This window comes from Microtus pennsylvanicus, chromosome 7 (assembly GCF_037038515.1).
Source record: "Microtus pennsylvanicus isolate mMicPen1 chromosome 7, mMicPen1.hap1, whole genome shotgun sequence".
NCBI lineage: Eukaryota > Metazoa > Chordata > Mammalia > Rodentia > Cricetidae > Microtus > Microtus pennsylvanicus.
In genome coordinates this window covers 17711500-17724805 of record NC_134585.1, presented here as the reverse complement: position 1 = coordinate 17724805, position 13306 = coordinate 17711500, and the positions used below count along the sequence as shown (strand labels likewise).

At 42.6% G+C, this 13306-nt stretch overlaps 1 protein-coding gene across 7 annotated transcripts in view; it reads left to right on the top strand.

Moving 5' to 3' along the window:
* Jmjd1c (jumonji domain containing 1C) overlaps positions 1 to 8416 on the top strand; it is a 173413-nt gene extending 164997 nt beyond the window's left edge. For all 7 annotated transcript variants that reach the window (XM_075980072.1, XM_075980074.1, XM_075980071.1 and 4 more), the window contains 3 exons: positions 143 to 319; positions 6944 to 7075; positions 7539 to 8416. In XM_075980072.1, the coding sequence (XP_075836187.1) occupies positions 143 to 319; positions 6944 to 7075; positions 7539 to 7628 (399 nt within the window). In that variant the 3' untranslated portion in view covers positions 7629 to 8416. The remainder of the gene's footprint in view (positions 1 to 142; positions 320 to 6943; positions 7076 to 7538) is intronic.
* Positions 8417 to 13306: the final 4890 nt, after the last annotated feature.

Genomic DNA, 13306 nt, shown 5'->3' with positions numbered 1-13306 from the left:
GATATTGGGAAACAAACACATGTCCTCTGCAAAAGTAGCCAGTGCCTTTGTTTTCTAAGAGTATGCAAGCACAAGACCAATATAAGTTTAACTCAGATTTTTCAATTCCATTAAGTTGGTATGCATATTTTCATTTTATCAGATTTCAAAAGAACAAGGCCTTGAAGTTCTACCTGAGCATGATCCAATCCGGGACCAAAGCTGGTATGTGAATAGAAAGCTCCGCCAGAGGCTGCTTGAGGAGCATGGAGTGAGAGCCTGCACTCTGATTCAGTTTCTTGGTGATGCCATCGTTTTGCCAGCAGGAACACTTCATCAGGTACACATTTATGTAATTCTAATACTCCTGTCCTCGGAAGGACTTAATTTTGGAAAAGAATTGTTCTGTGTATAGGTAAAAATAAAAGATGTAAAGTAGGGAAATGACCAGCACCATTGTATTTCCATTGAAATGGTATTTATAGTGTTTGAAATCTAAAGTAATTAATTACTTTTCTACTATAACTTCCTAGAAAATTTACTGAATGGTTATATTTCTTATAGTCTTCTGTTCATTTTAGAGATATTAATCCCAGTTGCTTCTGATTGGGATTCCAAGCCCTATATGCCATTTATTTGTTCTAGCCTCATCAGACAATAGCTAACTTGTACTCAAATGTAAATTATTTTAAGAAAACTGTCTGTGGTAGAATAGTGTAAGACTTGTGTTTGATTATAGAGACTAGGACTTGCCGGTCCTTGTTTACACTTTTAGTTTGCTAAGGGTGGTAGTGCTGTTTTCAGTCATTTGAGACACACTTGCCTTTGTCAGCCTTCCAAGTTCTGGGGTATCTAATGGAGTCTTGCTTTGCAAACCAGATTCCACTTGAACTGGAAGTGGTGTTGCCGCCTCTGGCTCCAAGCACTGGTATTACAGGGGTGTGTGATCACACCTGTTTTCAATGTTAAGTTTTCTTAAAGTGGCCACTGCAGATGGTTATGATACAACTTTTAATATCTATAGTATACATTTCTGTGTAATTGTATAAGCAGGTGAGAACAGGTGCCGTGGAAGCAGGGCTAGAGTTACAAGTGGTTGTAAGCTACGGTTGGGGCTGGGAACTAAACTCAGGTCCTCCAGAGAGCAGCAAAGCAGCTGCTCTTAATTGTCCAAACTTCTTTCCAGCTCTTTCCTGTTGTAATAAGGAGCAGTGGGCTGTGTCCCGCCACCCAGCTAGCTTTACCCAAAATAATTACACGGAAACTGTATTCTTTTAAACACCGCTTGGCCCATTATATCTAGCCTTTTCTCGGCTAACTCTCGCACCTGGACTAGCCCATTTCTTATAATCTGTGTAGCCCATGAGCTGGCTTACCAGGAATGATCTTAACCTGCATCTGCCTGGAATGGGAGAGTCGTCATGGTGACTCCCTGACTCAGCTTCTTTCTCCCAGCATTCTGTTCTGTTTACTCCACCTATGTTTTAACCTATGAGGGCCAAGCAGTTTCTTTTTTTTTTTTTTTTTTTTTTTTCTTTTTTTTTTTTTTTTTTGGTTTTTCGAGACAGGGTTTCTCTGTGGTTTTTGGAGCCTGTCCTGGAACTAGCTCTTGTAGACCAGGCTGGTCTTGAACTCACAGAGATCCGCCTGCCTCTGCCTCCCGAGTGCTGGGATTAAAGGCGTGCGCCACCACTGCCCGGCTCCAAGCAGTTTCTTTATTGCTTAACCAATGAAATCAACAGATAGAAAGATGACCCTACTCCATCATTTCCCCTTTTTCTGTTTAAACAAAAAAGAAAGGCTTTAACTTTAACATAGTAAAATTACATATAGCAAAACAGTTATTAAGCAAGAATCACAGTTACAATATTTATATCTATTTTATCTTTTATCATAACAATGGAAAACGATAACTACCTATCCATTCTTCAACTCCATCAAAGACTCCAGAAGGATATAATATTACCTAAGTAAACAAGAAATCCAAAGCTCTAGAAATGACAGAGACATCTCGCTGCCTGTACAGTCACCCAAAGTTCCTCTGTACCGTTGGGGCATCCATCTTCAGCCTTCAGGCCCATAGTATCCAGCAGACATTTCCATGAAGCAGGAAATTTCAAAGACAGTTCAGTCACTATCTGCTTTGTCCTGCAGAATGTCTCTCAGACTCTTTCATGAGTCATGAACCCCAAAAGACCGTCTCACCTTTAGGCAAGTTCAGCAGTCCTCTCTCTGCGGGTTCTCTGTGTCCATTTTATGCAACAGTCCAGGCAAGAGCAGTTTCTTGCCCAAATGGCCATCAAACTCCATAACGAGCCTCTTCGATGCCCATCTTCCTCTTGAAGTAGATTGGTGCCGCCAGGAGCAGACATGTCTCATTGTCATGAAAAGTCCTAAGTTATTAAAATATTTTAAATGCCATATTCTGCAGCCTTTGAGAGATATGAAGAATGCCTATCTGAAATATATCTCTGTATATCTAGAAAATCTAAGTAACATGACTACAAACTTGACTATTAGTTATGATTATCCATCAACAACCTATATTTCCTAATTATACATTACATTTTAAAAATGAACTACACAATCACAATACCTTAATCAAGATCAGAAATACATATACATATAACAAAATTGACCTTAAAATCCATATCAATGCAAATTATTCATACCTATATCACTTCCCCGCCTCCTTTTTGGGGGACATGGTTTCATGTAGCCTAGGCTAGCCTGGAACTTACTGTGTAGCTTACTGCATATGACCTGGAACTTGTGCTCCTTCTGCCTCTACCTTCTGCTTTTCTGAGGATGCCATTTCATTGTACTCAGACCGGCTGTGATGTCCACACCTGTCAGGCTTGCATTCTGAAAGTGAAAGGAGGATTCTATCATTTCCTTTCCTGCCTGGACTAAAGTCAGACCTCTTCTGATAGATCAATAGTAATGGAGTCATTGTGTGTGTTTTATAAACTGTGGATATGTGAGTATAGGCACCCACAAGGCCAGAGGCATCAGTTCTTCTTGGAGCTGGGATTACAGGTTACTAGTAGGCTTACACTAACCTAGTCACCTGACATGGGTGTTAGAAAGTGACCTCACATCTTCTTTAAGAGCAGTATATGTTTCTAACTGCTGAGCTACCTTTCTTGCCCTAAGCGTGTACTCTTTAAGTCTGGCTTTTCTTTTTGGATTTTTGAGACACGGTTTCTCTTTGTAGCCTTAGCTGTGCTAGAAGTAGCTCTATAGACCAAGCTGGCCTTGAATTTACAGAGATCTGCCTGCCTCTGCCTTCCGAGTGCTGGGATTGAACCACCACCGCCCAGCTTAAATCTGGCTTTTCTTTACAATGTATTTCAGATTCATCCATAGTGTATAGAGCAAGTGGTCCGTTTTTGTTGCTAGTGAACTATGCTGACATAGGAAATATTTTTTAAGTCTTATCTCTCCAACTGGAATACGTTTAGGTTGTTTCTAGTTTGGGCAATTGATACATGTAAACATTTACATACAGGCTTCTGTGTGAACATTCCCTTTCCCCATTAGGTCAGTACTGGCAAATCGCATTTGCCTGGGCAGGCGAAAAAGGTATGGCTAAATTTAAGAAACTCCCGTTGTTCTATAAAGAGGCAGTAACTTCCCTCACATTGATGCTATGTTCATTTTATTTTCTCTGCTTCCTCTCTTGCCCTTGCTACTTCCAGGTGTTTGTTGTTGTCTTTATAAGAGGGTAGCTGTGGGGTATAAAGGAAAGGACAGAGTTGAGGTAGCATTTTGTTGTTTAGACGGGCTGGCTTCAGATGTACAATGATTTCCTGCCCAGTTCCCAGAGTGCTTTCTTACTGGACCATACCCCAGCCCTAGTTTTTCTGATTCTTTAGAAGACAGGTAGAAGAGGAACATGAACTTCCACATTTCCAACAATCGATAGTGATGGTGCTGTAGTCTAGGGACTACACTTTGATAGATGGAGCACTGCTGGGAAGGAAGCAGCATATTGTGCTGGCCTCAGCAGTGAGTGGGACAGACACTAGGAGACATCAGCATGTAAACAGTGCAGGGCAGTTTCAGTGTTTATCTCAGCAACTGCAAGTGTGATGGCCACAGTTCCTTTGTAAAGCCCACTCAAAAATGCTAAGTTGTTTGTGTTTGTAAACCAAACAAAGTATGTGAAATTCTGTCTATGCACCTACCTAGACAGAGCTGTTAGAGCTTCATCTCTAGTGCTCACTTTTCTCCATTGTAGTGTTCTGAATGGCCTTTAAAATTGAGACTAGAGCTGGGGCAGCAGAGCAGTGGCCTAGATTATGAGGCTCAGTCTTCCATCCCCAATACTACAGGGAGAAAGAAACAAAAGAAAAAAGCTGAACAGAAAATCTTTATTAATAAGTTTGCCCTAACATGCTTAGCTTATTAGACTGTTGTAGCATTTATAGTGAGTGATTTCATGGTGTCTTTAAGAGTTACAATTTGTCAGCCATGCTGGATAGTGGTGCCGCACATCTTTAATTCCGGCACTCAGGAGGCAGAGGCAGATGAATCTATGTGAGTTCGAGGCCAGCCTGGTCTATGGAGTGAGTTCCAGGACAGCAGGGCTACACAGAGAAAACCTGTGTGGTGTTTTTTTTTGGGGGGGGGGGTGTGCAAATTACCTGCATTTGAATGACCAGAAGAAATGTGTGGCAAAACCTCACATAACATTTTCAGAAACAACCAAATAATGATAATGAATCCTTTCTTAAAAGATAACATTTGGAGTATAAACATGAGAAGCTCATGATTAATGACTCAGACAGCAAACAAAAGGCATAAGTGGAATGGGAAACTCTTTTGTATTCTGCTTTAAAATTGGATCCTCTTTAACCCTCAAGCTTTCAGCAAAATACACCACATAGGGTTGTTCAGAAACACATGCGATCCTGTAGGCATTAGTAAAAGTTGGCAGTCTGAAAACATTCTAAAGCAGCCATAAATTGGCAAAGCTGACATAGCCCTTTCAAGCTCTGGGAGGTTACACAGCTCAGAAGAGCCAAGAGGCTGTTTTAAGAAGAAAGTCTCTATAAGGAAATCTCTGTCAGCACACAGCTGGCCACTGAAAAAAAAAAACAGGACAGAGACTTCCTGACCATGCGCAACAAGAAATAGAGCCTTCTCAGAAACTCTGCCGAGTGGCTAAAGAATGGCTGCAGTCCTCAGTGACCCGTGACACCAAACCTTGAGGCAAGGGAATCACATGGTAATGTTCAGATGCCCAGTTTTCAGCCTAGCGTGGTAAACACGTGCACAGAACCAGAAAAGGATAGCCTGTTCAGAGGAGAGACGGATTGGCAGAAGTGTCCCCAAGGAAGCCCAGAACTTGGACTAATAATGCAAAGAACTCAAGGAAATGCCATGGGTAAAAAATATCTAAAGGAGAAACCACAAGGATGATGGATGAAGAGACTGAAAAGAACAAGATGTTGAACAAAGGATCTGAATGAGAATTTGGGAGCTGCAAGGGATTTTAGGTCATGCTAGAGCTAAACATACCAAAAGGTAACATGCTAAGACTCCTGAAGGACTCACTCACCCCACAGCATGCCCAGATAAGACATGGGAGACTCAAGGCATTGGAGACGATAGAGCTGGTATGAGAGTTAATGTAACAGTGTAAATCATCTGTTAGACAAGACAGCACAGGAGTTGGGCTCCTGTTGACTTGCCATTTCTTGGCTGATTTGTCTTGGGACAGGAGCTGAGCATCTCATCCATAGTCCACTGTTCTGAATAGAGCATCTGTTCTGCAGACAATAGGAAGACCCAGTGAGACTGTACAGACACGCTGCACTTGTGAGGCTCCCACTGTTACTCCAGAGGAACCAGCAGCCTAATGAGCACAGAAACAGAGCGCTTACTTTATGGTGCTACCAACTTGTCAATAGAGGCACAGTCCTTGAGTTAAACAACTCTGCAGACTTCAGCAGCTGTTCAGGTGGTCATACGTCCAGAGGAGGAATTCTAGCCCCTCTGGAACCCCATCACCCTGCCATCAATTAGATTCTCTCCCACAGTCTCCATCTCCCACTTACTGTCGGCTTCATCTCACTCTTCCAATTAAATTTGTTTTGCAAACTTAAAAATTAGAGTAAATGTAAATGCTTAGTTTTTCAGTTATTCCTTCTTTCCCAGGAATTTTTATGGCATTTTAAAACCTCTTTTGAAGACAACTAAAGACAATTTTAAAAAATTCAAATTAGATCCACGTGGGCCTTCTCTGTTATACAGATCATTGAGAGAAAGCAGTTGTTAGGAACAAGGACATGCAGAAGGTGTGACTGCTAAGCAAATGATTCAGTGCTGACCGGCTCCTGAAGAGTACCATGTAGTCAAACAAGAGAAACTGTTTTGAAAAACTTAAAGTCACATGAGATCAGAGGGTCTTATTAATTGGCTAATTTTTTAAACAAAGGCACAAATAACAAAAAATCTAGATCAGTTCTAAAACTAAAGTTCCGACCCCAGTGCCTAGCAAATGAAGTAAAGTTGCATTTCCTTTTCTTTATTCGCTGATCTAAGAACTAATACTGATGGGAGTAACAAAGGAATAGCAACCGCACAGATCGAGTGCTTCTCACAGCCTCTCCTTAGCAGGGTTTTAACATAATGCATTTGGAAAGCCCATCTAGACAATATTGATAATTTAGGATCATATTAGCCTCTCCAAAGGATTCCTGGAAAAGTCATTTGTTTTTATCATTTAAAAATACTTCATTTACAAAGTCACTTCACATGAAGCTTTTTGGTGACATAACTTTCTCATTAAAGTGTGGTCTTAAGCTCTGAAATCCATTTGATGTTTTGGGAAAACTCTCTGGCAGAAATGTCTTTTGTATTTATTCATTTTAGACAGCCTGGCTTTTCTTTGCTTCCATTCTGACCTTCTATTCTAAGATTTGTATTTCACTTTTTTTTTTTTGTTTCGAAATAGGTACAGAATTTTCACAGCTGTATTCAGGTAACTGAAGACTTTGTCTCCCCAGAACATCTTGTACAGTCATTTCATTTAACGCAGGAACTGAGGCTTTTGAAAGAGGAAATCAATTATGATGATAAACTACAGGTAAGGAGTGATTGTTCCAAGGAGATCCAGATTTTTGTTTGGTTTTTTGTTTTGTTAGTTTTTTGTTGTTGTTGCCTTTTCATGTTGAGAAAACAGGATGTATGCACCCCAGCTTAGGCAGCTGCTGCCTGCTTAACACACTAAGATACCCCAGTCAACATCAGCATGTGTTTCACTGAGCTCACTGATTGGTGTTGAAATCTGGACTCATGGCACATTGATGCTCCTCAGTTCCCTTCAAATTAAAGTTATCACTTTGCTTTTTAAGCAAGCACGTAGTGCATGCTCTATATTCCCAGCACTAGGGAGGCTGCAGCAAGAGGATTGCTCTTGAGTTTGAGGCTCACTTGGGCGATAGTGAAATCCTGTCTTGAAATATATATGTAATTTTGTTTTTAATCCAGCAGCTGTCCTTTGTGAATTCTTCCCCAGTTCACGTGATTGCAAATACCATCTCTTTCAGGTTAAGAATATCTTATATCATGCCGTCAAAGAAATGGTGAGAACTTTGAAGATGCATGAAGATGAAGTAGAGGACATGGAGGACACTTAAGTGTGGTTGGAACCCCTTGAGTGACAATAGGTCTGACTTGAGCTCCATTAAACCATCAGTGCCAAGAAATTCTCTTTGTAGTAATTACTTGCTACTGACACCATACCAGTATAGCATTATGTCACAGCCCCTGTGATTCAGTGCTAGCTATAAAACAAGCTAAACTTAAAGGCAGCCCAGTACAGCTGCCCCTGTATCATAGTGTATATGATGTTTGTGAAGATGCCAGATTTAAAATGATGTATTTATTTTTGGTAAAAAAGAAAACAAAAAAAATCTATGCTATATTGTTGATCAAGTGTAAATGTGCTCTTGTACAGTTTAATAAAATAACTGATATTTTTCACTACATTGAGACAGTTACTGTGAGACTAGGACATAAACACCAGCTGTTGCCTGCGTTTGGAAAATTGCTGGATTGCACAGCAGTCATGTCATAATCAGAAAATTACTGCCAAATAATTGTAAAATGTGTAAAATAGAAAGTATATAAAGTAGATACTAAACTCAGACACTTCAATATTTTGTTGAAGCTATTGACTGTACAATTAAACATTTTCAAAAGGTGTAATTTATTTAAAATTGTCTCATTTTGGTAAAATTTATGTGAAGTTTTAAAGCTAAATATTAAACTTAATATGCTATGTAAATATATACATATATACATTTAAGGATGTATTTTTTTAAAACATTGGCTTGCTTTTGTTAAAGTGCAAGTGTTACATATGGCTTTGTACATTACAGTTGAAAGGGGTTTTACATTTTCCATTAAAAGACTTTATCAAGAAGCCTGTTGTTCTGGTTCTCCTTCTCTGGCCTGACACTGCTGGGATAAAGCAAAGTTTGCAGCCACAGGCTGTGACTAAGACCTCTGCCCCTTATTGTGTGGCCCTGCCAGATTTGTTTTGTTTCTGTAGTTCTTTACTGTCCCAACTGGTTGCTTGATGCTAGACTTTGCTGCTGGAATATGTAGTTCTCCATGAGAAGAAAGCTTAATGTGGTCTGCTTATGACACACTTTTTACCCAGGTAAAAAGGGCCAGCAGGAGTCTGAGCAACTCATTTCACATTAGGTACCTATTTCTGGCCGTAGATGGAAGTTTCTGTCCCTCCTGGTCCCACAGCCATTCATTCAGTCCAAAAGAAACACAGAAAGGCTTATCTTCATTCTAAACTGTTTGGCCTGATAGCTCAGGCTTATTACCTAGCTCGTACAACTTATACTAGTAATTTTTTTTTGAATGTATAGCCCAGGCTGGCCTTGAACTTGTGATCCTCCTGCCTCTGCCTCCTTCAGCAAATCCTACCGGCATGCGCCACCTCAACCGGCTAACTAGTAATTCTTACCTATTTAGCCACGTCACTTGGTGTCTTTTCTCAGTAAGGCATTCTCATCTTGCTTCCTCTCCATCTGGCTGATAAATTGACTCTCTGCCTTTCCTCTTCCCAGAATTCTCCTAGTCTGGCGGCCCTGCCTGCCTACTGGCCAATCAGTGTTTTATTAAACTAATACAAGTGACAAATCTTTACAGTATACAAGAGCATTCTCACACAGCATCTGATACAAGAACCAGTGAGATAGAAGTTAGGAGGAAAATGTACTGAAGACTATTTTACATGTGAGCTTTGTACTTACATCATTTTCTCAAATGTGCCTCAATTCCATTAGTTTTTGCCCCCACCCCTTTTTCTCTTCAGTTATGTTCTCTTACTGAGACCTGGGTGTGACATTTTGGGCAAGCATGGCTGACCAGGAAGCCTCAAGGGTCCATCTTCATCTCTGTCTCCCAGGACGGCCCCACCACTTAGCTTGTTATGAGCGAGATTTATATTTAGTGCCCTCAGGTCCTCGTGCTGGCCTAGCAGCTTGACGAACAGAACTATCTCCCTAGCATCTCAAGCAGCAATACCACATTTCAACTCTAGCCTTCTGGTTGGCTCTGTTCCTCATATATATCTTACAGTGTCCATTTCCTATGTAAAGTGATGGTGAGGATTTTCTAAATATACAAACTGGAGACCTAGATTAGCAGTTAAGAAAAACCCTGCTCTGTAATCATGGAAACTGTTTCAGCTCATCCCAGCACCGTGGGTATCATGGTGAGGTATCCCTACAAATAAAGCCTCCTAGCAATTGAAGACAGGATCACTTCAGGTTGTTAGTCTCCGGGAACTGGGGAAATGGCTTAAAGGTTAAGAGCACATACTGCTTTGCAGAGGATCCAAGTTCAGTTCCCAGGATCCACATAGATGGCTCACAACCAGCTATAACTCTAGCTCCAGGGGATCTTACAGTTTCTTCTGGCCTCTGTGTACCTGCACTTACACATACACACAAAAGAAAAAGAAATCTTAAACATGTTCCATGTTCAGGTAGCAACCCTGCCTCAAAGGAGTATCTGAGACAGTTGGCCTCGGCAAACACGGTATGAACATGTGTGCACAAGTATCTTTAAAAGAAAAAACATCAAGGCCAGGAGGCTTTTATAAAAGTGATCACATCCATATGGTAGTTGTTACCCTGAGACTTCAGCGCGGGTGCTTATCTTCGCTGCCATGTATTCTGAGGTTGCAGCACCCTTTTGTCAGTATGCTGTCTTCTAGCTCATGAAATACAGGTTTAAATGTATCTAATTAAGATCTGGGGGGCAAGCACTCTTAAATATTTGACTTGATGAGTGTATCCCATATGCCAAGCCAGTTATTAAAGGGAAAGGAATGCAAGTTAGCTACCATTCTGTAGTTAACTCAATCCTCTGCACCATGCATTGGGTTATAGCAAGCCAGATAGGACACAAAGCCATGTGTGCCACTCATCTCGTTAAAGATTTAGAAGTTATGTAATTGCAAAAGTTAAGACATGGATTTATACAAATAGATGACAGTGCCATAGTGAACAATATTCAGAGTACTTTGGTTCTCCTAAGTCCAGGCTGGCCTCAAAACGTCTGTGCAGACTACAATGACCCTGAGCTTGTAATTTTCCTGCTAGGCCCTGGTGTGAGTGGTGGGTGTAGGCTTGTACCACCACCACACTAGGCTTATGTGGTACTAGGGTGGGAGCTCAAGGTGTACTGGCCTTCATCTCATGCCCTTAGGGGATTTAAACAAATTGCCAGTCACTAGCTGCATTGAAAGTTGAATTTCCAATCTTGGCTAGGGAAGTTTTCTCAGCTGACATCAGCTGTTGAGTCAGATCTCAGTTGTGTGGTGACTCCCGCACCACAAAAAAAGCCGTCATTCACGAGCTATCCTAGATGCATCCTTTGTGTGTGTGTTGTCTTAGAGCTCATTCCTGGGGCCAAAGGCAGCTACACCCCCGCCCCCATGGGCTCCGCGTGGGGAAGGTCAAAGCTGCTTCTTAGGATAAGTCTCACACCACCCCCCTTGTCCTGTCTTCAGGGGTGGAAGTCAGAGGCCAAGTGGTGGGAGTTTTCTCCTTCCGCCATGAGTTAGACACCCAACTAGGATCATGAGGGGCGGCAAGCACCCTTACCCACTGAACCACCTTGCTGTCCTGGGACCTTGTTTTGTTGTTGTTGTTGGGGTGTGTGTATTTTCTGAGACAGGCTTTCTCTGTAGATTTGGAGCCTGTTCTAGAACTAGCTCTTGTAGACCAGGCTGGCCTCGAACTCACAGAGATCCGCCTGCCTCTGCCTCCCAAGTGCTGAGATTAAAGGCATGTGCCACTACTGCCCAGTGTTGGACCTTGTTTTTAAACGAAAGGTCACATACGCACACACACTTTATCCCCCCAGGTACCTTGAGATTCAATTGAGGCAGCAAAACTTCAAAGTTCAGGTTGCCAGGAATTGATGGCACACACCTTTAGTCTCATTACCCGAAAAAGAGGCAGGCATCCGAGTTGAGGCCCACCTGGTCTAGAGGGAGTTCTAGGACAGCCAGGACTACAAAGAAACCCTGTCTCAGGCCCTCCTCCCGTTCAAAATAGGTCCAGGTCAATGGAAAGATAGAAGACTCAATCTTTAAAGCACTGGTTTTTCTTTTTAAATTTTACATACTAGTCCCAGTTCCCTCTCCTGCCCTACCCCCATCCACTCCTCTGGCATATGAAGCCCCTCCCCCTGTATCAAGGCTGAGCACGGGATTCCACCATAGGGAATGGGCTCCAAAAGGCCAGTTCATGCACCAGGGATAAGTCAAGTCTTAGTGCCACTGCCAGCCATCCCCCACCTTCAACAGATGGAGCCACACAACTGTCACTTACATTCAGAGGGCTTAGTAAGGTCCCATGCGGGAGTTCCAGCTGTCAGTCCAGAGTCCCTGAGTTCCCACTAGCTCAGGTCAACTGTTTCTGTCATTTTTCCCAACCATAACCTGACCTCCTCTTGCTCGTATAATCCCTCCTCCCTTTCTTCAACTAAAGCTCCAGAAGCTCCGCCCAGTAGCGCTGTTTTTTTCTCCCAGAAGACCCTGCATTTACTTACCAGCACCCACACCGTAGTTCACAACCTTTTGTAACTCCAATTCCAGGGGATCCAACATCCTCTTCTGGCTTCCATCGGCACCGGGCAAACAAATGGTGCAGACAAATATGCAGGCAAAATCCCCGTGTACATAAACAGAAGTCAGAGGGGACGAGCCCTCAGTTCCTGCTGGTGCCTCACATTCCTTTTTTAAATTATACTGTTTGTGTGTATGGTCAGAGGACAATTTGTACAAATTGGTTCTTGTAGCACCACGAGGTGGTTTACCGGGAAAGATTCAGAATGTCTGACCTGGCGGCTGGCTCCTTGGCGGCTGCCTCACTTCCCTTCTTCTGCGCTCTATGCGCTAGAACCCAGTTCGCGAGCTTCGGGCAAGGGGCTGGAGGTTGAGAACAGACCGACACACGACCTCCAAACGCTGGTTCAGAAAGCCCCAAGAATGCTCTATTGTGTTCAGGGGCAGCTTATATAGAGATAGCCACGCCCCAGCCAAACCCACCAGAAACCACTCTCCTGCCATCAGGAACTCCTGAGGGTCTCGTGCTCAGAGCAGCTGTAGGCACTCAGATCAGGGAAAACAAGTTGTTTACAAGAAACTCAGGATCTGGGGTCTCACTGCTCGCAACAAATGTATTTGTCAATCTGGGACTTTACCCACTGAGCCAACTCACCAGCCCCCATTTCGTTCTTAAACTTATCCGTTCTAAACTAGGAAGCAAGACTTGGGGGAGGGGGGGTAGTGGTACAGTTAGTGGCAGAGGGCTTGCCTAGCATACCAGGCCTTGTGTCCTACCCCAAGATTGCCAAGGCCTCAGACCCTTTGCATGCTGGAAGACACAAAACTAGTTTTGTCCACCAGATGGCACTATTGGCCACCGGTGGTTTCTAAAGGGAAGACCTAAAGCATGACCTAGTGCTATTACAGGACTCACTTCCTGAGGTCACCAGTTACACTGAAGGATTACGACAGGGATCATCTTTCACTGCAACCATCTACAACAGTGATTCTCAACCTGTGGGTCGTGACCCCTTTAGGGGTTGCCTATCAGACATTTAAGACGTTACAATTCATAACATTAGGAAGATTACACTTACGCAGTAATTTTATGACTGGGGTCACCACAACATGAGGAACTAGATTAAATATGGTGGCAGCATTGCGGAGGTTGTTCTGAGAACCACTGCTCTAGAATGATTTAGTGAACAACCTCTAGCCCACACTGTGCCTCAC